General features: G+C 39.8%; 1 protein-coding gene across 1 annotated transcript; it reads right to left on the minus strand.

Moving 5' to 3' along the window:
- Positions 1–27,629, minus strand: tmcc3 (transmembrane and coiled-coil domain family 3). The gene is made up of 4 exons (XM_066704988.1): positions 27,474–27,629; positions 5,876–6,795; positions 3,553–3,688; positions 1–3,281 (listed from the first exon to the last, which is right to left on the minus strand). The coding sequence occupies exons 1-4, from the start codon at positions 27,555–27,557 to the stop codon at positions 2,979–2,981; spliced, it is 1,443 nt and encodes a 480-aa protein (XP_066561085.1). The 5' UTR covers positions 27,558–27,629; the 3' UTR covers positions 1–2,978.

The raw sequence follows: 27,629 nt of genomic DNA on the forward strand, positions 1-27,629 counted from the left end.
GACTTTTACTTTCTTTATTAAAAAGTTTGTTCCATGGTGTCATTCTCAAAAGCAGATAAAATGCCTCCATTTTGAGGGAGGAGACTGTAAAAAATCCATGAAATCTAAAAACTATTTTATTAAAATATCAGTTAATTTAACTTTTTCAGTTCATTCCAACAGTCGATTCAATTAAGAACTTGTACAGCACAGCTCCATAGAAATATGGCAAATCGCATACGAACCCAGACATGTTAAACTTTGTTAAAAAAAAAAAAAAATAATCAATTGCAATTATCTTTGTTTAAGAAATTAACTTTAAATGCCTCTGTAAGGAAAGTACAGATGCATTTAGGCAGCATTAATCCATTATCTGTACACATTTCTGACGCACACAAAAATTGTAGATACATTGAAAATGACCTGCAAAGTGAACAGTGATGCACTTTGCCCAGTCTATCAGTGATGTAAAAGTAAACAAGTGAAATGTAACACAGGGCACCAATATCATCACACCTCTTCTCATTTATCTCTAGTGTTGTGCTGCAAACCCATTTTAATTCACATAAGGTTATAATTAAATATTGGTAATCAAGAACTGTGAAAACCATATGCAAGTGGAACAATTAACTGGTGTTGTCAAATCCAAGAATGAAGCAACAAAACCTAATCCTCTCACTGTATCACACAAAGAACAAGGCCAGGTTTCTTCAAATTGTGGCAAAACACAGACAAGGGATTTATGGTATATAGCTTTCAGTGTAAAAAACAAAAAAGCACTTAACCATTAAAAAAAAAAAAAAAAGTATTAGTAAAATTAATAACCTAATTAATATTGTTCAACAGGAAGGCCCCAAAACCACCGACACAAACACAAAATCTCTTGAAGGACACAGTGATGCATGGATTGAACAATATTCTCACTGCATTGAACTCAACTGATGCCAAAGCCAACAAATTGCATGATTTTAAATGTAGATTGCGAAGTACAAAATTCTCTTAGATAAAACTATTACTTATATTTTTATCTCGCACATATACAATTACATGATTAAGGGAAGTTTCCACATACTCGGGTGCAACACTGAACCAGGACCGTGCACGTCAGCACCACTCACAAAAATTTTGGAATAACCCTGAGGAAGAGCTGGGTAAAAAACAGTTATTCAGTATTTTATTTAGACTTTATTTACCCGGCACATATACAAAAAAAAAAAAAAAAGTGTGTTTATTTTTTGTGCTCACAAACACTACAGTGTTTTAACAAGGTCTTCAAGTACTGCCTAGGCAACCACAGGAATGCTCTAATTACAATAACGCAGAAGTGAAATCAATAATATATATAGGACTAAAAATACTGAATGAATCACGTGTGTGCATGCAAATGGATGTATTTCATTATTAAACACACACAAACGAACTAAAACAGTGGTCTCCAATCCTGGTCCTGGAGAGCCCCAATCCTCTTCACTTTATAGGTCACCTTAAATCACCAATATCTAAAAACTGGGAACACATGGGAGTTATTCATCAATTAAACACCCCAACCAAGGGATTTCTTGACTCAAGAGGCTTAAGGTGTTCAGAGGATTGCTCCAATGGTTTTACCACACAACCTGTTTAATGGTTTGGAATTAAATACTTTCAGATGTTTAAAAATTGGTGATAGAAGGGTGATCTCCAAAACCTGCTTTATAGGGGCTGTGCAGGACCAGGGTTGGAGACTTCTGCACTAAAATGTGATTTAAATGTTCAGTACTGTGGAAAGTGCTTCTGCGCATGACTATTTTGGAGCCTTCATGTGAGCCTGCAGTTCTATGTACAGTACTGGTCAATGGTGCCCCCTGCTGGCAATGAGGTGTGAAGGCTTTTTCTTACTGCATCTTTTTATCTGGAAACAATGGTCACATTTTCTCACACATACTCAGCTGATTAAAACGTTTTAAAAAATATAATTAACAAAGAAAAACAAACTGTACAACTTCTGCAATTTTCACAAATAAATCATTTTAGCTTTAAAAATAAAAAAAACTAATAAAAATATTTCCCGTTTACATTTTGTACAGAATTCCAAAAATACCAAGATATCTCAGAAAAGGTTTTGGCTCATTACTTACCAGTATAACTTACCATCCCTTTATAGCAGTGTTATAGTGAGGCATGTAATCATTATAATCATGTGAAAACTATGACTTCTTAGTAATAAAATATTTAATTTTACCATAAACATTAATTTCACTATAAGATCAATTTTCTACATCTACACATTGCCCATTGATACAAAATTGGGCGTGTTGAAATTATGTAAATTGCCTCAACACCAAAGTAAGTACAATTATGATTTTGAACAAGCTTCTAATTGACAAACAAAAGGAGGGTGGGGAGTTTGGCAAAGTCCTCAGGTACACAAAAACATTGAAGAAAATAAATAAATTGGATACACACCCAGACACTAGCTTTCACAGACTTCAAAAACAGATACTCAAGATTGAACAAATATATTGCACGTCTCCAGTCAGATACACAGTGAATCATCGGTCATAAAACGATGGAGTAACTTCAGCTGCACTGAAGGGGCTGCTGGAGGCGGGACGATCATAAATAAAGGCCACACCTCACTCCACAAAGGAGATGGAAGAGCAGTGACACCCCCGCCCCCTAGCATCCCCAAAGAATCAGAGATCCACCGCTTAATCCAGGTTAATCCCTTCCCAAGTGTCGCAGTGATATTTCCTTTTCCTTAACAGAACTATAACAGTTCACTTCCCAGGCTGTACAAAACAGTAAAAAAAATAATACTAGAATTAAGTTACAAATGCATACATACACACAGATATATCATTAAGTTTGACATATAGATCACATACAGTGGCCTGGTATGTGGAGTTAGTGTGTTTGTGCACAGCTTGTTCAAGGTTGGTAGCCTCCATGCGTCTCACAGGGTCCCTAAGTGACACGAATGAAGAACCGGGTGCAGCGCCATGCACCCTGGTGTCTCCTCAGCTTGTCAGCAGCACACGCTCCACGGCGCACTGCAGGTTGTCCCAGTTCCGCCAGAAGATGGCCAGCAGCATGACAGCGCACAGGGTGCAGACTACGTGCAGGCGGCTCCTCATGAGGGGGGCGGTGAACTTGGCCACCGTGGAGACGCACACCAGGATTACCGTGACGATGGCCAGCATGATGTTGATGCACTTGCCCAGCAGCACCTTTGCATCCGTGTTCTCCAACTGCACCACCTGCTGGTGCTGCGCGTGGAGCTCCAGTTTGGAGATCCGAGTCTGGCAGGACTCCAGGGCCTCCTGGAAGAGACGAGCATGGGCAGGGGGTGAGGGGGGTGGAGGAGAGAACAGCGAAACAGGAATGAGTGGTTTGCTTAGTTTTTTCCCCAGGCTGCTGGCTAAGCAACACCAGCATCCCAAACAATTTTTTAAATTTTTCTCTCTCTCTCATATATATGTCTAAACACAGTTAGTGTTTTTTTCTTCCTTAAAAGTAACCTCCATGAAAGATGTGATTGGTAAGGTACTTTTTTGTTGTTTTTTGTCCCCCACCCCTATCCCCGTTTCTTACCTGAATATCTCTGGCCCGTTCATAAGCTTGGTAGGCCACTTTCTCTTCAATACTGGCGAGCTCTTGCTTCAGGTTAGTGGTCTCGTGCTGGTGGAGCTCCGACAGGTCATTCAGCTGGTCCTCCAGGCGCTCATACCTGCAACATGCAAACGGAAAGAAAATCCTGACATGACACTCACTTGCAGGCACGGGACTAGCGAGGAGATTAGAGTCCTGTATGTGTAAAACCACATCTATATTTACTTCATAGAGGATTATTATTAAAAGGTAATTGAATCAGCCTAGTTCATTAAACACGTTCCAGATTCCATCTGCCAGTCTAGTTGCAAAACATTGAATGAATGAATGAATAAAATGTAGAAAACAATGGCTTGTATAGATCTCGAAAAAGGATTTAAAGATCGATACAGATGTCTACTCTGTAATACAAGTCTGGTTTCCAACCAGACAAATGAAAACCAAAGGAGCTGCTGCCCCTTATTTCCAGGTCCACCCTGGGATTGCTCAGCGGCCCAGGTTCTTCAGAATGCCAAGCACGAGCAGAAACATGAGGATATTAACCTACAGCTGCTGCCGAGCCAGGTAGTTTTTTTTTTTTTTCCCCCCCCATCAACTAGAATATATTAAAATCGCTTGGCAGCCATGCAGATTTTAAGGACAGGAATGAGGAGTCTTGTAGTCTGGATCCTCGGTAGTGGCCACACTGAAGAAGATTGTCATTTTGCCAATGAACTGACACCTAACTAAATATATCAGTATGTGGAGTAATAAAAGTAAGAAACTAAAATAAGGCCTACTAGTCATCAAGCATACTGCCGAAGTGAGCTGTATTCCCAAAATGAAATCTGAAGCTATGCTGACAGCCCTGCCATAACGATTGTGCTGCTGTTCAGAGCCGATTTATAACCAGCTTCAACGGGCTCTCTTCTCAGTTATTAACTGGCATTGACGGTGAATCAAATACAAGAGGAAGCAATTAATTAGAGCCCAGCTCAAGCAAATAAGTAGATTAATTAAGATTCATGAGTGACAACATTGTGCAGAAAAACTAGAACTGATTACATTATGTACACGTTAACACTGCACGTTTTCAAACATCCGAACAACGAACCTTTTGTTCCCGTTTAAATTTTCAATCTATTTTATCAGTCAACATATACGAACATTGAGATAATGTTTTAAGATTAACCCAACAGGCTCTGTGCAAATAGTAAAACAGACCTTGTTTAACCTTTTACACTAGATCTACCACTGATGGATATTACTGTATATTATAGCTTTAAATATAAACATACATTCTATATTTTGCATCTGCAACAAATGATCACTGAAAAGTACGAGACCCAAGTATTTATAAAACTTTTGCAACTCCACTTACATTAGGCATGCTTAAAATGTATTTATGGTAATGAGAGAGGTCTGCAAAGTCATAACACCGATCATTAGGGACTCAATGGGAAAGTTTAAACTCTCACGTTAATCAATCAAACTATTCCTGTGCTCTGAGTTGTAGCTATAAAACTTCCTGAATTCCTCATGATGGCTTCCAAAACAATGCTGGCACTGAACACACAAAATTTCATTTACATTTTGGTGACATAATTTACAGCTTGTTTATAACCAGGTCCAAAGTCCCCTAAATACCTGAAACCCACAGTAAGCAGGAAAACGAAGCAGTATTCATAGAAAGCTACAATAGATTGAGAGCTTGAAAAGCTTATCTGAACCTCTAAAAACCCCCGTATCAGCTGAAACTATGACTCATGTCCCATTGTAAAAACTAAAGAAAACAAATACTTGTAACTCACCTGTCTTCTAGTTTAGACACATTTTAGTCATGCTACAACTCTGAATGATGAAACTGCAGCAGAGAATTGGAATAATGCTACGTGACAAAGCACACTTGAAAACAACCCCTAGCCAGAGAATGGGAAACTGAACTGTCTGTAGCAGTCTCTAAATCATGTCCCGGGAAAAAATCCTTCTACCATTATTGATCACAGATGGTCAGGTATGTTCAAGCATTGTTTGAACATTGTGCAAGAACATTGTTGGCAAGTAAAACAATTCAGTAATTGTTACAGGCCTTCATTTGAAACCATTCCAATGGATTACAGCTGTATCAATTATACCAAACTATGCTACACTCTCATGTCGTCTTTGGTGATCTGGTTACAATAGAAAGGGTTTAGAGAATCTTGCCTAATGAAAACCCTAGGAGAACCAATGTTATTTTGTGTGCTTAACAGAAACTAAACAAAACGTTCTGAGAAAAGTGTGCGTGTTGATCTGTGAGACTACAGTAAGGCTACACAAAATTCACCTGTATCTTTCCTCCTGGAGGGTCTGTGTGAGGAAGCCATAGTCTCTTTTGAATTGAACCTTCAGACTCTCCATGTCCTCAGCCAGCTGCGACTGCACTTCCTTTATCTCCCTCAGGTCCTCAATCACCATAGACAGCTTGTTCTGTGTCTCCATGGCGCTGGAGGACCCAGGGTCACAGGGGGGGTTCCCATTGCTGTCGGCGGAGACAGAAGTGCCAGAGGAACACTCGTCATCGCTGGGATACTTGTGCTTGGCTACAATGGTGGCACTGCCGCTCAGAGCCCGGTTCCCACCCTCTGGGTGGAAGGTGTCCATGTTCTTCAGGTGCGCAATATTGTCCGCACTGCCAAACTTGTTGCGTATCAGGTTGGCAAATTCCCTGGACTTGTTGAAGAAGAAGGGCGGAGACAAGGTCACTCCAGGGCCAATCGTCCTGACCTTCTCCACACTGGGGTTACTGGTGCGGGAGCCACTGCTGCCATCCTTTGGGCCCTGCGGTGTGTCCTTCAGGTTGTCTTTGGAGGACTCCTTGGTTTCTTTTGGGGCCTTTGAGGACCCATTTGTCTCACTGTCCTTCAGTCTCTTGTGGTACTGTTCTAGCTTTTTCTGCAGCTGGGCAATGGCTTGGGCCGACTTCTGGTTCTTCTTTTCGAACACCTGCTTGATGCGTGTGACTTGCTGTTTATCGGCGTTGTTGACCAGCTTGAGGTACTCTGCAACGTTCTCATCACGAGCCGTCTGCTCGATCTTGATCTGCTCCGTGATCTTTAGGATCTTCTGCTGCAGGCTGTTGTTGCCCGGCTTGCCCTTGTGGAAGACCAGGAGGCCGTCTGGCACATCCAGGTTCAGGTTGGTGTCAGAGCCACCCCTCCGCATTGGGACGGGTATAGACAGCGTGTTCACATCGATCTGGTCAGCCTGCAAAACAAGAGCTGCTGTCAAATTCTCTACAAGCCAGGCCATTAATAACAATAACTAGAAGTTGCAAGGCTTCCAAGCTATATCAGTAGGCTTCAGATTTTAGCAGGCACTAAATGCTAGTGTTATTTAATGCGTGAATTTCGATGTCAATGCAATATGGTGTAAATTAGAGGTGTTCATGCTTGTGTCATTTGAGATGTGTATAGCAATGTCAGTGGATTTTAATGTATGTCTTGATTGCATGCTTCTATTATGTAAGGTACAATTGTATTTAAATTAATTCTAGCATATATGTGTAGCTTTAATGCCTGTGGTATTCAAGAATTAGAAAGCAATTTCCAACCTTGTCCACAAGATGGAGGTAGAGGTCTGCATAAGGAATGCAACTATGTGGCTGAAATGTGAAGCTGTCATTTTTCTGCTTCATCAACTGTGACAGGTCTTTGTACTAGGGTTACTCAATGAAAATTACAGTTCTGTAGATTTTACTGCATGACCATGGTGATGAACCTCACCACAATCAAGCATAACACTGCAATTTATTATTGTATCAATTTTAGTAAGTTTAGTAAGGCTTGTGTTTTTTTTCTGGGATCAAATTTCATACGTTTGAACATACACATATTTTACTTACGTGCACTCATTGGCTTTTGGCAGCCATGTTTTTGCATGCAGCCACTTTCCTTTTACAATTATGATAGTAGTATCTATGTAACACACTGGCCTTTATAGTTCCGGAGCAGTAGCCATTTTAATATCCTCACACGGAGAAATGTATAATCCAATATGGCGGCTTAACCATTTACCCCATAAACTTAATTTTGAGGTTGTGGGTTCAAGGCATAGGCATTGACATATGTATAACGTTTCATGTGTGTACCGTGTTTCATTGTGCAGAAAAATGTGCAACGTGTGTGACTCGGCACGCATGTTATTTTTCATGTGTAGCAGTTTGCCTTGATCAATGTTGATAGTATTCTGTACTAGTGTCATGCATGCCAATTTGTGGCATAGTGGGTATTACGGTTGTGGAGTAGAAGATTACAACACTGGCAAGTTTCAAGAGTTTTCATGCATATATGAGCATTTTAGGAGCATTTTAAAAGCATTTTAAATTTTGGCGGAAGGAAAAATAATACAAATCCAAAAAAAACAAGTCTTCTAGCACTTTGTTCATGATGATGAAAATGAAGACGAAGAAGAATGTAATTGACTGTTCTGGTTTAGTAAAAGATTCTATTTTTTTTTTTTCAAAATGCATTATGACTATAATTTTAACCTTTAAACTTGAAATGCCAAGGTTTAGAATTAATTTCTAAAAATATAACTTCCCATGTAGTTAAAGCTCAATAGATTATATAAGAAAGGGTATAATTTTATAATCCGTCTTCGATCGTATAAAAAGCTCACTTTTTAGAAATGACTATGCAGAGAAATTATGTCCTACTTAAAGTCATACAATACAAATTAGGAATCTGTAAATGATGTATTACAGTAAGGCATAGATGGTGAATGAGGAGATGGAGAGAACAAAAATATGTTTTAGATGAAAGCCACAGTATTCACTCACTGCCATGGTTACAGTGGTCAGATGCTTGGCTTGGAAGATAAAATATGAAGAAAAGAAAAAAAGAAAAACTTTTGACAGCTGCTAAAGTTACATATACCATAATAATGTTTTCTTATGGTACACAGTACATATTGTTCAGTAGGTTAGGATGTTGACAAACAAGCAAGGTTTAAATTATCTTCTGAAAATACAGTCTGTTGGCATCCCTTTGATTCCAGACGGCCCTGTGGAAGGAGCCGATAATCACCCTCATTGTTACTGGAGCTGTGAAGACGCCTCTGCGCTCTTGCCAGAAGACTAGTGCAGATCCTAAAATCCCGCTTTACTTCCTTCCTGCCTGAATTGTATCCTTCCCAAAGACCCATCTTTGTTATAACAAATATTTAGTGGAGGTTATTTACAGAAAAAGAATTAGATATAAAAATAAATATTAATGCTGCACCACCCCTGTGAAAAGGGCAGATTCTAATTGTCCTGCTAAGGCAGCAGATGTGTCCCTTTTCTAACTAAAAGTGAATTGCTTGATTCAGTTCCTAAGTCTTCACTTTAAAGAACAATGACAGAACAGAATGAAAGTGAATCTATATGGCATGTAGTTTATTCTGTGTTTTAAGTTCAGGAAGGTTACTTATTGAGGCTTTTAATTAAAACACAGTAGATGCAAGGACATCCCTACAGCACCGGAGTTACACAAGAGCAAGCACACAATACGGATAATGGAGGCTTTCATTGGCTTGTCCTAAGTGAATGAATACAAAACCTCCAGAAAAACACATGCACGGTTGAAAACATTTCAGAATTTGGAGCTCAAGGTTGAATGTAATTTCCACTTAAGAGGCCAGGTGCACTGATGGCATATCTGCCTCGTCCTTCACTGGCAGCCTGGCACTTTTCAATATTTTTTGTTATTGCAGAATAGGTAGTCATGCAGCTGTTACAGTGAGTCAAATTTGTCATCCGAACCCGTTAGAACAAATTTTATTTTTTCCCCCCCATTATAAAAAGAACAGGACAACTGAGTCATGTGCTTCTTCCAGCATGTCCTAGCTCATTACTTTTCATTATAGATGCCCTGACTGCATCATCTGACACAAACTGAATAAAATAAAAATCCTGATGGCTTAGGTTTTGACAGGCATAATAGAGTGCAGTAAGCAGTGCCTGCCTCACAATAGTTTAATCAAGCCAGCAGAGAGGGACAATAACAATCACACAGCAGACAGTGTGCCATACAGGTTTTGACCTTACTGAACTCCAACATCCACCCTGTCTGTCACAGAAAGTTTCCTCATCAGTGTTCTGATCCCAGTGCCAAAAATAAATACATAAATAAAATAAATACTAGGAAGCAATGCATTTTATGAACCATGTGCTAGCTGTTTCCCCTCTTCCATGTTTCTATTAACGATCGCCACTTCAGAATTTTGTCTGGGAAAATCACTCCCATCCAACGTGTAGAAATATATCCTGGACGGACTTTTCAAAAACATCCTTATTCCATGTGTGCCTGTCTGGTGTGTGTAATATATTATATAAAACCTCTTATTACTTTTATCCAAACTACACTTTTGTCCAGCTTAAGAAGTTTTACTTTCAGTATTTTTCTAAATCAACAGAATCCAGGCAATATATTCAGTCTCTGTTCCCAAATGTATTAGAAGGGTCTAAAAATGACTCTGGCATCTAAGCATTGTACTGGCTAGCTTGCAGCTAAGCCTCCTATTAGACCCTGTCAGCTGAGATTTTATTTTCTTTAAGTTCTAGATAATTACAGTACAAATTACTATGTCCTACAATTACAGGTGCCATATGGCGTCAACCGTATAACATGAAATCTCCTGTCCCAGGCCTGTCAGTCTGGGAGACGCAACCTGTTCTTAGAGGTGTCAAGAATGCAGGCAAAGAGCTCCCTGTACAAATCCCCTTACAGACGGTGATTGACTAAGTGCCTTTCTAGAACTAATTAATTAAATACATATATTTGGAAGCCAGGGTATTTCATACACAGGAACGCCGGCTTATTCCGGAAAATCCCTCTAGTGTGCATTAGTGTGGTTGTGTAGATAGTAGTCCTTGTAGATAAGATGCAGTGTACTTCTCTTATTTTTTACCTTTGTAAGATCAATCCCGAAGAGAAGACTGACAGCTCTATCTTTTAGGACAAATTCAGACCACTGCTAATCTTTCCTCTGACAAATTAACCCGCAGCCTTTTCACATCACAGTATGCAATCTATGTCCTGTACTGAATTGCTTAAAAAAAAAAACTGGAAGCATAAATAACATGGCTCTGTTCTGTACATTTGAAAAGTACAAATTGAGTAATTGTTAGAATCTCTTTGCTTTGGGTTTAGATGCAGATGATAGTTTGGCTCTGTAATGATGACATGAAGGCCATCCAGAATCTTGGTAATGCTGCACCTCATCCAATCACAACCATCTATTGGCTGTGTTCAGAAGTGTGACCTCAATACCAAAGCGGTTTCAATGTAAAAAAACGTACTGAACAGAAGCACATAGGGATCGCATCCCCCACTGCGAAAATTGCCATGTCGAACATCCCAATCCAGGCCAATTGAGAAATGGACAGGACTATAACAGGAGATTCAATTTGAACACAGATGGCCTTGGAGGTCTGGTAAGAGCTCTGGAAGACCCTGACTCAAACCACCACACAGCCAAGGACACCTGGCATGGGCCTCTGGGAGCTGTCCCGTTAGCCCACAATGCAAGAGTCCACCTTCTTCAGATGGAGAGGTTGGTGGGGTTTTGCATACAATGGCTGTGTTTACATGCGAGTTCTAGCAGTGTTTTAAATGAGGGCCGGATTTAAATCACATCAGGCTGAATTACAGGAACTGTGTTACACAGAGGAGTGCCAGACTGTGCTTGCCCAGATTGACACTTCTCAATTTGCCACCAAAGAACTTCAACAGGAGTCCCACTTCCCTTCATCCAAATCCCACACTTGGCGTTTATGAACAGGCTTTTGCGATTAATTTTATTTGAATACCTGAAGTGACTCTGCCTGAAAGGTCTATACATTCCGACTACAGTCATTATAACACCTGCTTCACTTGGCTCTTTGGATTTTGCCTTCATCATAAACCAAAAGGTCACCGAGACTGGGGTGCACACCCACGGAAGCAACACGGCAGGAGCACGGCCATCCCAGCCTCCTACTGTGTGGCGTCACACTCAAAACAAGAGATGTCTAACCCGAGTGAAAGGGTTTCTGTAGCACTTCAGCTGAACTTTGCATCTACAGGTCAAACACCTTCCTGTTCAAGTTTTCATTTCCCCAATTCATTACAGATATGGACTAGTGCCAAGAACAGAGAAGCCAAGAGTGTTGTTCAGTGCATTATTACCAGCTCTACAAGCTCTGTGTCCCACCTCCTCACATCTGACTCGCAATCACACCAGCAGAGCGCAGCAGTGCAGACTGCTGTGGAGCATCCTGTGCAGTGGAGCATCTGCCTTTTCCTTCCCCTTCCCCTTCGATGCAGCACAACTTGCACCACCACAGATTTGCACTGAAAAGCAGGGGCAATAATTGGAGATAAATAGTGCTACTTTGTTTGCATGTAACTGCCAGGGTTTCTGCATTTCTCTTTCTCGGGCCCTGCGCCTGCAATGTGATGGTTGAATCACTTAAACAGGATGAAAATGCTGATATTTGTTTAAAATGTCTTTGTAAAGTATGAGGCTGGGTTTCCAAAGCGGAGGTTTTTTTTTTTCTTTTTCTATTTTTGGCTTAAGCCTTTGAGTGATTTTGCAGCTATTTAAGTTGAAGAAAAGCTAGGATGACAGAGAGGTGGGCTGAACCCTGGATGGGCAAGTTTTCTGTTCACAGTCCAGGGTGTTCCCTGTGGTAGATGTGAACTAAATTTAAAAATCAAATCAAGACCCGTCCAGCACTCACTGAACTAAACTGACAAGCCTGTGGAGGATGTCAAGGTTCCCCACACACGTCCACAGTTTGTCTTAATAATAAACCATTAACCATTTTTTAACCTTTACTTGATTTGTTTCATGTGTTCATCATGGATGACAGTTTCACACAAAAGCCTTTTGAGTTTTGTCCTCGTTTAACACAGTCCTAGGATTTGACTAGTCTAATTAGGTGCAAGTGATACAGAATGTACATTCATCATTATCTACATGAATAACTATGTAAATAGAGTCTGTGATGCAGAATCATTATTTTAAGGTAGCAGCTTCACAACAACTCTGAGGATTTCTTTTTTTTTTTTTTTTTTTTTTTTTTTTAAACCATGCCACTTTGAACCTCAGAATTTTTAAATTTAAACAGCCAGTAAAAATCCTGTAAGGGCATCTCTGTTTGCAAAGATAATGGTATCCTGAGACAAGTTACTTGCATTCCTGACAGTAGGCTGCATAAAAGGTATTCAAGAAATTAAGGAAGAGTTTCCTGCATGTGAAAATAAGACAGTGTCCAAATCCCAGGGAAAACAAATCTGAAAAAAAAAAAAAAGGTTTCCATTTCCATATATAAATAATCATGCCCACTGCTCTTCTGTACATTTACAGTATCACACACCTCTGGCAGTGAGGGGAATAACTGAACGCCAGTGACACAGAAACAGTCTGTGTGAGGTTCGCTGGTCTGCTGTGAGCACAAGGAGAGAGATTTATGGACCCATTTGTTGAGTTGGAGGGGTTTTACGAACAACCATTTTGAAATGAAAAGACCTTCTCCGAGCCGGTGCCCTGAGCTGGCTGGTAGCATTTGGCATGGCTGTCCCATCTGGGTCCCTGACAGGCGCGTTTAGTGATGAAGACGGAGTGCAAGAACTCACAACTAGGCACTTCCTGCCAATTTGGGATGAGGGTAACTGGTAAAGCTGGGCAATACATCCCACAATGCAGAGCAAGCATCACAGACACTATAAAACCTAAAACACATTACTGATCATCATTCTGGTCTGCATAAAGGCGGCTGGTGTCTTCTTGCCTAACATTTCCATGGCTCTCTACATGTAACCACTTTTCCAAGGACACTTCCCTTTAAATTAGACTGGTGTCGGATGAAGGGATGTGAAAGCCGATGGGCCGAGTTTTCTCGGATCAGTAAGCACACCTGTTCCCAGGCCTGGCGAGACAGCTGCTCAGTGCATCCCAACACACAATATCAAGGCTGAAAGCAGAGAGCTTGTGGGTTGTACAAACAGGTGGTTCTGAACAGACCTTGGACTACTCAGACTCCTGGGCATAGTGGGCAGACCGTGCATGTTCACAGAGTTGCCTACAGTACTACCTTGCTAATGCAGTGCACTGTCGTTATAACTGTTATCGTAAGTCAGAGAAAGTCACAAGTCTAACAGAGAAAGACATGGATGAATAAACCTGCACAGCAAAAACAAGTGGTCAAAAGCTGATACAGCTAAGATATGGCTATCTACAATCTGTGCATATGAACACATTTACCCGCTATTTAAAATATTTTAAATAATTTGTTTTGTAATTACCATTATTAACTAATGAGGCATTAGGCTAAGTGTTCTCGATTATATTTTATGTATCATTACCCAGCTCTTTCACATAAATGCTGCTGTGAGATGTGTATAAGCTTTAGGTTTTCCAAGTGTTTCACCGAGTTGCAGGATGGCACGAATGAGCTTTTGTTTTCAGCTTTTCACAGCATGAGTGATAGACTGAGAAACAATTCAGATTCACTTCACACGGAGGCAGTGGTTAAACAAAACACAGCTCATTAACAAAATTGTATATATATTTTTTTTCTAATCCATGTAGCCTATATGTTAAAAATAATTTACAGGATCTGATAGTGGGCAAGTAGGTGTACATATCTATTGAGTCTTAACATTAAGGTACTCACTAAAACAATGTGTGACAATGCAGAAATCTGTTTCTAGGGATTTATCTTGAGATGCTCAATAGGAAGCTGCAGACTCCACAAACCTGTTCCCGAGACTTTGAATACAGCTCAAACGATCCTATTATTTTCTGCTCTAGATACCTTTGAAGCAAGGGCCCCAATATATAGGCTACCCCCACCCCCCACAGAAATTCTTCTAAAGCAACCAAGAGAAGCCATAATTTAAGGCCCTTCACATTTGACAGGGTAGCAATAGGCAGATGGAGCAGACAACAGCAGTGCTGTGAAGTCTGCAGTCAGACTGAGTCATATAACCATGCACTGCCTGGATTAAATGTGAACCAGTGGGCATGATCAGATTCCCTCTCACGGGAACACAATGAGCAGAACTCCTGGGTCTCTCCTCAGAAGGAACAGTTAGGCTGCAGGTGCTCAATGTAGGCCCTAAACTTGACAGCTTCTCCTCTTGCTCTCAGTGTTCTCCAACTGCCCTCTCCAAGCACAAATCACAGAGAAGAAATTACTTTTTAAAAGGTAAAATATGCCCACATCTCCAATTCTTTTCACTTAAATGACATTTTAAATATGCCTCGCTTTGCTGAGGGGTCTACTTGTGGATGAAGATGAAAGGAGATTTAAGACACCAGGTAGAGCAGATATCTTCAGTCAAAAAACAAACTGCCAGTGGTCCTGGGAATCTGCGGTTTCAGAGACTTTTACCACGATACACTCGCTTCAAATCTAATGAATAGTGCCAGGTCTCTCTCTTTTGTTCTATTTTTTATGAGAAACAGCAGTCCTCCATTTAATTCCTTTACAGATTTACTAGTACTGGCCAGCTTTACTGAATTCTATAATAGGCTCTCAAATCGATGAATACAGCAAACTGAAATAAATTCATGAAAAAATTAAACGTCAACATCTTCAATGCCCCCTGAGGCATATTAAACAAACTAGCGGGCGGTGCATAAAAAGTATTCAGTGTACAGTGCCCATTATTATTAGTGCTACAATTAAACGATTGGTTAAAGATTGAACTTTTAACATTGTACAAAGATTTCTTTACAGTGCACAAAACACTTTCAGGCCTGATTAATTTCTCCATTTACGGTGTTAATGGGACTGATTAGGGATGGTTATGTGGAATGTTATGAAGGAATCGGTGCTTGAAGAGAGCTGCTTCTTGTTCCACACCAGAGCCAGCAGAAATCTCTACTCCCCAATGCATGCATTTGAACATTTATAGCAACATCATATATATATTATATAAAAATGAGAAATCCCCAATACAACGATAGGTTTGTGTAACTTTCAGACATTTAATACATTAAAAGACTGATCAAAAAGGCCTAATAGCATGGTGATGACAGAGAATTGAAAACTTCCCCCTTTTCAGTTGGCAAATTTAAAAATAACATGTAGGTATCACTTAAAACTAAGTATTACATTTTCTGAACATTTTACTGCAGGAGAAAACAAATGCTAAGAAATACTGTTGAACCCTAGATTGGTATTAACAGAAACACATAAGAGTAGATATTAACCGCTTAGACGTCAGCCTGTATCACAGCTTGTAAAGATAATACTTTCCTCGCATCAGGGTGCTTTATGTGTTTAAAAACTCTGTTTGATCTACCTTGAATTGTCTTTAGCATTCATCTTTTTTATTAATAAAATGTAATCTAGTAGTATGAATATATACTTAAGACCACATTACACTTTGAAAGCAACATAATAAATACATATTTATAAATGTTTGCAGGATCTATCTGACGCAACTCATCTTGTTACACATTGAGTTTGAGTGTCATAGTCCTTACGCACCATTTTAAAATGACAGTTTTGTTTGGGCAAGATTGTAAAATGCAAGATTTTACAACATAAAACAAACTATACAAATTCAGAATTGTATTATACACTGACTCAATCACTCTGCTGGTGTACTTTTGGAATTACCAAAAGACTAATTTAAATAAAGCTAATTTAAATCATGGAAATTAGCACACAGTTTTTGGATAGATTATTCTCAGAAGTCTGAGGGCTGGTCTCACACAATAAGTGTGGACTTCCCGGTGTTATAGTGAGGTCAGTTAGCAAGATCTAATGGAGGTGTGAAAAAACGAGATCAAACAGAAGAGGCATAGCATTACAAAACCAATTCAGGCCCATGGTGTAGGTTAAGCCCCTTGTGTAAAATCACTGACTTAAAACCCGTGGCTAATGGGCAATATGCTGAAGCTGGTGAAATTATTTGTTTTACTGATTTTATTTTATCCAAAAGTGTATGTGTATATATATATATCCTCAGACATTCTTACCCTGGATGACAACTGACAAAACATACACACTTCAAGAAACACAGTAATACAATGTGAGCAAGAAGATACAGTACACAACTTTTCCCCCTCAGCAACATGGTGTTGCAAGTTTCATTTGAAAAATCTCTAAATACAAGCTGTGCTCCGGCACATTTTTGAGAAGTTACTCAAGCGTGGTTCTGTGGCTGCGCAGAACAAAGTAAAGAAATGAGAACAGGATGAGACTAGTTTTCAGGAAGGCATGTTTTTAAAAGGACTTGTCAGAAGAGCGGGCACTGCATTAGCCTTCCTCACGATCAAGCAAACCTAATAACCGTCATCATGAATAATAAATGGCACACGCCTAGCACACACATGATGGTTCAAAATGTACAGCTGCCCCGGTGGGTCATAAAACTGGAGAATTATAATTCAGGTCTTTGAGGAGCAGAGCCGAAGCAGACCTTGAAGATGTGAAGCTGAGGCTCAGCTGCTCAAGTATAATTAATGTCTTCATGGACTGAAGTTCAACTGATCATGAATTTTTTTGTACCCCTCTGGTGAAAGACAACACACTTTCCACCAGCCAGCTGGATGAGCCAAGTTGAGCGTGATATGTAATAATATTTATATATAATACACACTTACATCTGCCAAGACAATTCAAATGTAACTGCAATAACTGAAAAAAGGCCAAACCAGAAACTCTAGAGGTTGCAGAGTCCACTTTTAAACCAAAGCAGCACAAATGGAGGTGTGAAATGGGATTTGTTTCTGCAGTCATCAAGATTTAATTAAGTTCCCCTGACACCAAATATATATATAAAAAAAAAAACAGTCAATACCACCAAATAGAGTCCCAACAAGTAAATTTAATTTGCGTTACAAAACCAGGTCAGATGTTGTGAGTGGCTGTGTAAACAGTGCTATTGTTGCTACCTGCCCTTACCTGTCAGTAATAGGTTTGGGAAACATTCCTTCTTCTACAAGAACACTTCTGCAAAACTGAACTACCAAGATAGTGATTCATCTATCACCTTCTCAGTGTTATTCAACAGGAAGTTCATGACTTTGCAAATCCAACTATTGACGCATATGTCTGCTGGAGACTTTGAACAAGACCTCATAATACATTTGTAACCTCGATTTGACTTCTCTCTTTCAGTCAGTTTTTATTTTTTTATTTTGAAGAAACACAAATTCTCTCAAGCTTGTAAACCAAACACAAACTAACACATAACTGTACTGTTGTCTCAAGCTCATATATCAGACACAAACAAACAAGTGCACCATCGTCTCATTGTCTTGAACAATCAGGCCTTTCATATATTCCAACTATCTTCTCAACATTATCATCTAAATGGGAAAAACAACAACACTAGGGTCAAGAGAGGGACGCCAGGACACAGTCTGGCTCCTAGGCAGGGTGGCATTTCTTATATAAAGCCTCCAGCCTTTTGTGCTTATGAGGCTGAGACTAAATTTACCGAGAATATTGTGCTGCTGGTTCACTTTCTTCAAGAGAAAACAAAAAAAAAAGTGACTCAGTCGGCTGGCAAGACCTGATCACTCCATTCTGGTGTCATTATGGATCCAATTCCTCTACATTTCAGCCACCTTGCATAGCAGTCATCCTAATGTTGTGAAGTTCGATCTGTTTCATAAGCCTCAGTCAAGACCGTAAAAAAGCTGCGTCACAAGCAGAAGCCACAGGGACCACAGCTGGACTCGCATCACAAGAACACGGAATTTGAAATGCAGGAAGGAAAAGGACACAAGCAGTGAAGATCAAAGTGACCGATATCTGCTGCTTGGAATTAGCACATACTGCTCAAACACTGAAATATAATTTGTATTTCAATAAATAAATATGCGTGGGGAAAACACTATAAAATTAAGATTTATCGAGCTTTAAAATAAAGGATTTCAAACACCATATTGATTCCTCCCAGTTCCATATCATTAAATAAGCTTTATAGAGAGATCAACTGCTGGTAAAAGTTGTGCAATCAAATACCTAATATTCAGGTCTGTATTGAGAACTACAGACTAGAACGGATCAGCCATTTCTCTGCAGTCAGATACGATGCAGGTCCCCTGAGGGGTGATGGTCAAATTATTGATCTCTGGAATGTAAATGTGCATTGGTACAAGGCACATCACAGCATCTTAATTCACACTGAAAACAGTGGTGTGTGCTTCCACCATATATTAATTAAAATCAAAAACACAGGCTGCATCTTATCCGCGTCCGAAACGCTGACAGAACCGCTCAGAATGGAAGACATCAGGCTTCCAAACATCACATACATAACGTGTGTGCAGGCAGGCACAGTGAGTGGTCCATATGCGTAAACCAGTCAGGGAGGTAGATGTTTACAGCTGTGATGATCTGGAAGCTTCCGGAGGGTCATTGTAGTGCGTTTCTTTGTGGCCTAGGATTCAATGTACGAGATACATTGTTTACTGTTTTTCAGCCCAGCTCTCCACTCGCCTGGATCTTATTACCACTTTTATCACATTTCAGCATCTCTAACCATGCACTTTACTCTCCTTCCTTATCATTCCTTTTTTCCGGTTTAGCACAGGTCAAATGATCCAGTTGCTAAACTCCACCCCTGTGAGATATCTGTGTACATGCAGTCTGTTTGCTTTACCTCACTTCTGAAACACATTTACCTCCAGGAAGTGGGACACTGTGAGGTAGCAGTGATGAGTATGCATCTAAAGGAGCTAACTGGGCTAACAGCAGCTGGAAAAAACGATGTTCCCTTTCTAAACAACCCTTCTGTACACAAATGTTCAAGAACCATTGTGCGCTAGAGCCTTTAAAACAACATGGGGAATATACATGCCAAAAACACAAACTTAAGTATTAATCAAATTAAATTAATCAAATCAAAATATGATGAAAACACTAGCCAGTCAGCAAGTTCAAACACAAATGGACCTACAGTAGATCCATTCTAACCCCTCTTTGTGGAGTGACCCACATGCTGATGGGACTCAAAGGAAGCGATGCCAGAGTTATCAGGCATTTATGAGACACAGGCCGAACTCAACTGCATGGAGGGAACCGTTTTGCTCTCATTGAAAGGCCCAGTTTAAAACAATGCAATCTGGTATACTGAAAAAAGGAGATCCTCGATTTGTTTAGTCTTAATGAAAACGTTATGTAACAGGAATGAGCCAGCTGTGAGACCATCTGCTTAGACCACCGCTGGCTTAACAGAGTGCAGTGTGTTGCTCTCCTACTGTACTGCACACTGCATCACTTTCTGAGGCTGACAGATTTTCATGAAATTGAAACAACTGACAAATATGATGTAGATATTTTATTTTTACTTTTTAATCTAATGATGTGAACAGGAAATATATTCTTATATATATGTAGGAGCAGTTTTGGTCACATTTCAGAAAAGACTATTGTATGATAAAGCATGCAAGTTCCTTCTCCTGTAGAATAATGCAGATGGAGGACAGTATGGATATTATAAATTTTTAATCAGCTGGTGTTGCAAAGGTTACATTACCTGACAATCTGTGTGCTGTGTGCCACCAGTGAGACCAACTCATTCTGAGCAGTTGCTGTCAGTGTTTAGCCAAATCATTACTATGGCCGTAATCACTCATTAAACACTTTTTCCTAGCACTTTCAGATTTCCATTTCAGGTTAAGAATGAATAAATAAATACTGCATTGAACAAAAATTGTACCATTTGGCATTTTGTTTTTTAAATCTTCAAGTTAGTGTTTGAAAGAACAAAGGACACAAAATCTCACACACACAGTAGACGACAGATCATTCTCTTATTACTCCATTTGTGGAGATTGTGGAGTATATTGACTAAAATCGATCAAAAGTTTTTCATGCGCTTGCATCAGTGTAGAGAAGTAGAGAAGACCCCGGAATGGTCCTTTCAGCACAATTACACAATGCCATCTTTAGAAATATCAGTTTTCTACATATTCCTCATATTGTCACCTTTTGTTTTAAAGGGAACAACAAGAAGCTCTAGAAATAACCATCACACTGAAACTTGTTCAGTGTCGGTGTTTTAAAAACTTGATGAGACAAATACGAGTGATCCAGTGGACCAAGTTCCCCTGCAGTACTCTGACTAAGAGGAAAAGCATTTCATGAGTCACGCTTTCCACAGCCATCGAAAGTGATGCAACATGACAAGTCAGACAGTTGTAAGAGGACCCTTCTTCTGCAGGACGTTTGGAAGACAGTCAATGGACAGAGTGTTAGCAGTATAAAACGGGACACGTTTCACATCTGAAAACCAATGAATCCTCCACGGCAATTAAAAACAAACTTTGTCTGCCTGGTTAACAGGTGATAACACTACAAACAAAACACACACATCCTCCACACCATATAGAGACATGCTGATCTTTACAAATTAACAATCCATTATATTGGCATTATAAAGTTAACGACTAAGACCTTTACAGTTCTGTTGTTAACAACAGCAACATTTTTCTGAAGGCAGCAGTTCTATTTCTTTATTTTTCTGAACTGGAATAAATGTGCACAGGTAGCCTAATTCCCCGTTTTACGTTACACAGACTAAATTGCTTGTTTTGCCAAGTTTCTTTTTAATAGCGAATTTTATACAATCTATGAAACGAGGTAAAAATTATGGTTTACACTTTAGAATAATGGGATCCAGTTCTAAATCAATTGATGTATGAAGCACACAGGAAAAACTTGAATACCCTGTGCACTTCTGTGGTTAAATCACATGTATACCAAGGTGAGGGTTAGGGAGAGGGTGACAGACTGGGTTTGGATTTGGTCAACATCAATAGCAGATCTCAGCGGAAGCACATGAAGCCCACAAGAATAACATGAATACCTCATGCTTGAATTAATTGTCAACAAAAATGTGTTTATAAGTCCTTTTTAAGTACTTGTGTGAAAATGAACTACAGATTTAGCCTATTGCTTGGAAACTATATTAACAAAACACCAAAAGTGGGGCATTCTAATTTTTGGGCACAGGATAATCAAATATCAAATCAACTGAAATTCACTACTCCCCTGCAAATCCATTGAACAAAAAAAAAAAAAAAAAACACTGTGTATTTATTATTAGGAAATGGCCCTGCTCTGCGTATGTTTCCTTTAGGAGTTTGTTTTTAAACGTGAAACTCTTTTTAAACCATGTGTAACCTACTTAAGCCAATAAACACTGCCATAACCTCACCCACACAATACTCTGTAGAAGGTGAAATACCCTAGATAAGATACAGAAAACACTGTAAAATGTTTCTGGTACTATTAAAATGAAACCCAGGCATTAGGAGGATTTATAATGATTCAAAATAAGAGGTTTGTTTCATATAGACTAGGCTATATCCATCTGATTACCTCCGATTCTCAAACATACCCGAAGGCCACGGAAAAAACAGGTCTGTTCAGAATTACAAGAAGATCAGACAGCACTAAGTTTCAGCACGCATGATGCGACTAAATGCACACATCCATCAATTGACGAATTGAGCACATGAAGTAAAGCTTAGCTTGTAATTACTGACAGCAATTTGGTTGGGAATTGTCCAAAGACCAGTGAAAAACAAAGGTCTGTGGAACAACAATAAAGGAGAAGCGGTACCCTGTTTGTTTATTCACGGTATATCAAGAGTCTCCCACACTGAAGACTCATTAACGCCTACATAGAGGACATAACCACAGTTAAGACATACCTTGGCATATGAATCACACTACATCAGTCAGTGCAAGACCAGTGGTGCTTCCGAAAGGAAACAAGGGTAAAATGTATTGTGCATCACAATTGCAGTACACAGCAGCCCATTCAGTGGTGTCAATAGCCTGGGGTACTTAAAAATTTACTCCAAGAAAACACTCTCTGCAGACAAACTGTAGTGTATTGTATATGGTCTCAAGGCTTAATTATATTACATCTCAATTCAATCTTCTACTTATGTTGCTTTATATGGAATCTTTTTGCAGAAAAATCCCAATTTAATGTGTCCCTCTCCAACAAGAGACAATGGTCGAATTTTGTTCAACAGGCAATAAGTCTGTGCCTTTTATCACAAGGCAACCCATTCCTGAGTGATTAGGTTAGCTCATTTTACAAATGATAAAAAAAAAAAAAAAAAAATGAAAAGACCAAAATCACAGAAATGAGAAATGAGCAAAGCGGCAGCCAAATGTAAACGCTACCCTGGTAAGACTGGGTGCTTGTGTAAAGACTGACCATAAAAGACGTTTAGATTTCCCTTGCAACTGTATCACAGTGCAAACAAAACACAGAGGGACATACAATTATTCTCATGATAATATTAATAAGATAAGATAATAAGCTAATCCCATTTTAGAGAAATTACATTGAAATGTAATGGAATTGATGTTAATCGTCACTGAAGCACAAAATGAGCTTCATTAAATATAATATGCTTTTACTCTAACTTGCTCCAAATTAGTGAATTTCGGAAAATGTCTGTTTCCTCTGGGTTAGTCCCAGAGGGTTTATTGCAGAGCACATAGGGGAATAGGTAAAACTAACTATTAAGGTTTATGAAAGCAATTTAGAGAGATACAAATCCAGAAGGAGACAAGATAACCAATAGGCATTCATCAAAGAGATCTTATTCTGCCCCCTCCCCCACTTAAAGATGTGCAAACTTCACACATTTACTCTGAACTACAAAAGAGGATTATAGCTACCCTGTACAGGTGGAAAAACCTTTGAAAGCAATACCTGACAGTGCTTAAAAAAGGGCAAGAAAACACTGAATCAAACCCTGCCTGTGCACTGAAGTACATCTTGTAACAACCTACAGGTACATTGTATTAGAAGCCAATATTAAAGCATTCTTTTTTGACAGGATAAGTTCACATCCATCATTACATTTATTTATTCAAAAAAGATTAATTACTTTGTCTCAGTAAGAATGTAATCAAGTCATGCCGCTTTAACTTCACACACAGAATGACACAGTTTCATTTGGGTTGGTTTCAGTGCTGTGGGGACTTGACAGAGTGCACCTGTCATAAGGAGGCTAATATTAGAAGGCGGTGTACGTTTTAGTTCTAGTTTATGGTTTCCTCAGAATCAAACAATAGGCATCTCAGCAGAGAATACAATGTGATTTTAAAATCACATTGCAAATCTCCACAGACTAAACTTCAGTCTAGTGTTCTCATAACAACAACAACAACAAACACCACCACCTCCAGGCAAATACGCGTGCTGGAGGTCTGCCAACACCGAGGGTGTGTCAGACCGAAACCTTCCAACGCAAAGGCTGAGAGCACTTATCTTCAGATCTCCACTATATATCTGGCTACCTTAACATCATGAGAGTACACTGGCGATACTGGCAACATCACCAGGTCACACATGAGAGAACCGTGTCTGAAGCAGCGAAGGCCATACATACAAACACAAAACATGGCCGTCTACATGCTTCAATACAAATCAAAATTAAATGTGTATTTCATCTGCAGTAAGAGCCCTGCCCTGGGCAAAGCACACCAGACTAGTCAGTTTCACTTAATGCAGCACAGCATTAAGCACCCACTGCCCATTTTTGTCCTCCATCACCCCTTGAATGCCTGAACTGGTCCTTAAAAGAGACAAGGCCGGCGACATTTCACATGGAAACTAACTGTATAATTTTCAGGAAGGTTATCAATTCGTCCGACGTTGGCCTGTAGTTGAATAGCCCAGAGCTGCTGTCCAATACGAAAGGGAAAGAAGATACCTTGCTTAGCATGTCATCGCCATTGCCACATTACACTAGAATAATACAATACTGACACACAGTTCATTCACAAGCTCAGTTTTATATTTTTGTTGCTATCGAGTGACCTTGCTCAGACCTGAAATTAATCTATAGAGCGAATAACTAGAGAATGGGATTCCTATAGCCCTGAAAAGACACCAGCAGAGGGACAAGCACAAATCCGTCCAGAGCAGAGTGAGGCAAGAACCTGCAATGTTCAAGATAGCATATCCTTTCTGAAAGAACTAACAACTGCAACAACTCTGATTAAAAGGCACAGAAGAAAGCATGCCAATGGTTCCCTACACAAAGGGTAGTTCACCTGTCACAGTATTCTCAGTACACACATGGTTTTAGATGGCCTATTGCTTACATTGCTTTAAACACATCCTTCCTTTATAATGACTTCACTGTACAGCTACCCTAAGATTTTGTAATAACTGTAGGGGCTTTATCACATATAATGAAGGGACACTGGTAAACTCAAAGCTTTTTACAGATCCACCCATATAAAAAGTGGAGACATCTATTCAGATGGATCTTACAAAAATCTCTACTTCTCAAAGAATAAAATACAAACCACCTACATCTCTGCGATAGCTTGCGTTATTGAGACACTACAAATAATATTAGCAAAATTACATTTCCCCATACAAATGATGTTAAAGCTCTCATAAATGCTATAGAGGCAAGTAAATAGAAGATTTCCTGTAACTCAAAATCCACTTTACATGCTTAATTCAAATTCCACATGTTCTGATCAGGACAACAAAATCCCTGTGGCAATCCTTCTGCCCTGAGAGTAAAGCGAGCTCCTCCCTCTGCTTCACGAGAAACGTCTCTATGGTTTGCTTTGAGTGTCGTTCTGTAAATTAAACACTCAAGCTCAAAAGAGATAAGGTTGTTGATTCTACCCTTTAATGGCTAATTAGGACAGTGCATACAAATCACAGCATTTTCAAAAACAATAGCTCAAGAGGCAGAATTCACCCCGAGGGGATGAAGGCCTTTACTCAATCCAGACGTGTTCTGTGTGTTTTGTACTCCTGCCAGCTCACAGCTCCCCTCCTATCCCTCCAGCTGTTTCAATTCAGCCCCATCCCCAGTGGCTTTTGCCTATCCACTGGCCAAGCAAAAGCAAAAGCAGAAAATGTAATTCACACACTAAATGCCCTCTTCTGTGCCTCTCTTTGTTATACAACACAGGATAATGTATTCTCTCAGATTTATTTATTGTGTAAATTGGTACAAATTGAATGCGATTGTACATAACCAGTACTCATGGTTCAGTAGACAAATGCTCAGTGAAATTAATGTAGAGTCTCCTGTGGATTTAAACAAACCAAACAAAATTATAACATCTGCAATTCCAGAGAAGAAAACAAAAACTTAATTCATTAAGTATTCGACTAATCTCTCTCTCTCATATCTGCATAATATATTATAATTTAAATGAAATATTGTGACATTGCTCGTTTACTGTTGTTTCCATCAAATATCTTCGACCCTCCCAAGACAGTGACCTTTGTAAAGTCTGCTCGATGTTAAAGAGAGCGTTTGCAAATTCAATTTCCTTTGGTTTAATCTCTCTGTATGAAGAGCCTACTGCAAGAGAAAATGTTTGTACATGCCACGTTGTATTGGAAAACAGGTCAAATACAGTTTACAAATCTACTGAAAATATAAATCCCAAATTAAACAAATCTTCCGATAGGATTTGCTTTGCTCAATAGGATTAAAAATAAGGTCTCGGCACAATGGCAACTTCATTTCACTTAAGAGAGTAACAGCCACATGCATGCCAGAGATATACACAGAACAAATTGAGTTTGAAAACCACTCAATGGAATCAGGTCAGAAAATCTGCAAGAAAAACAAATAGGCTACACATGTCTACAATGTCCCAATCATGACAGATGCAGTAACTTTTCCCATTAATTGCTTCCTTAATCTTCAGACCTGTACAGATCAATGAGGGCGTCCATTTTTTATAGGAAAAAGATACTTTGCTACCTTTGAACCACAAATCAAAATAATCAATTAATTATTAAGCTGTACTTTCATAGGAAGGGGAATACAGCATCTGAAGGTAAGACTTAGTTGGACACTGTAACAATTTAATTACAGTACTGAAAGTAACATTTCTACGCTCCTAGGATTAGTAGAACTATTAAAATCCCCACCTCTGTTTAGCATGTTATAGCTTTCAGATCTGCTGCTTTGAACTGGTTCAGTGAGCTAAGAGACTTGTGCTGCGCACGACAGTGAAGTGACCGCGCCGGTGTAGCGCAGATGTGCGCAGTTCTGCGCTGCCCCACCAATGGGATCGGCGCGATTCTGCACAACTTGCGCAGAACTGCGGAAATGTGCGCTACACAAACGCACCAACTTGCAACACAACCACAGCGATAACAAACCCACATGCTTCCGCGCCTCGGTTGCGGGCTGTTTCCTACAGACAAACTTTTTTGGCTGCACCCAATGTGCGAAGGAATAATTTCCAGATTGAAATACTTCTCTCCAACTTCACCCAACCAAAGATGACATCTAAAGCAGTCACGCCATAGCATCTTCCCATAGGCATCAATCGGAATCCACCTTGCGTTTCTAGGCACACATTCCCGGTCATGGCCGAATACACCGGATCGACCCGGTCCGCGGGATTCTTCTTAAGGAGAGCAATTTAAAGCAATGTGACGCCTCTCCTGTGTGGCAAAAATGGTTACACTTTCATAAGCGGTTAAACCTTGTCCAAAATGTGAGTTTTATTACACAATAACAAAACCCTCGTTCAGTCTATACAGTGGAATGCATTTCAACTAGTAAACGAAGGACACGGGTCGTGCATTAAAACAGGTGGAGTTGAACGAGTAGTTTCTGTGAAGTACTGTAGTGAACTCGTGGAAAATAGACATATTTGATTAAGATTAAGAAGACATCTGAGAAAAGCGTCGTAACCTGCAAACCTGCAAACCCGCAGCGCAGCAGCAGCCCGCTAACTCTCTCCCGGCCGTGTGTTAACCTACACATGCACAGATTCAGGCGAAACACAGGGATATCACACGCTTTCCTAAAAACGCATACAGTATCTGCACAACATTCAAATGCAGCCAATGACCCGAGGAGAAATTCAACTGCTCTGTGAACAACCTCAATACTGAATCCTGTGGTAGTTATTTTACCATTTCGTTAGTGGCGCCGTAGATTGCCTCTTGTTCCGATAAACTTTTCTCCTGGACCGCTGTTGTGGTTTCCGAGCCCGGCATAATCCCGGAAAGCAGCCCGTGAAGGAACTGGAGCGGCTCCCAGCCCGGGCAGCGACACGCTCCGCCGCGCTG

The sequence above is a fragment of the Amia ocellicauda genome, chromosome 5, assembly GCF_036373705.1.
Source record: "Amia ocellicauda isolate fAmiCal2 chromosome 5, fAmiCal2.hap1, whole genome shotgun sequence".
Taxonomy (NCBI): domain Eukaryota; kingdom Metazoa; phylum Chordata; class Actinopteri; order Amiiformes; family Amiidae; genus Amia; species Amia ocellicauda.

Excerpts from the sequence above, each read along its gene's own strand:
- tmcc3 (XM_066704988.1), bottom strand. The coding sequence starts at position 27,557 with ATGCCGGGCTCGGAAACCACAACAGCGGTCCAGGAGAAAAGTTTATCG. Across the intron at positions 6,796-27,473 it reads ACGGCGCCACTAACGAAATG|GCTGACCAGATCGATGTGAA; the intron begins GTAAAATAACTA and ends CTTGTTTTGCAG. Across the intron at positions 3,282-3,552 it reads AACGGGCCAGAGATATTCAG|GAGGCCCTGGAGTCCTGCCA; the intron begins GTAAGAAACGGG and ends CGTCTCTTCCAG.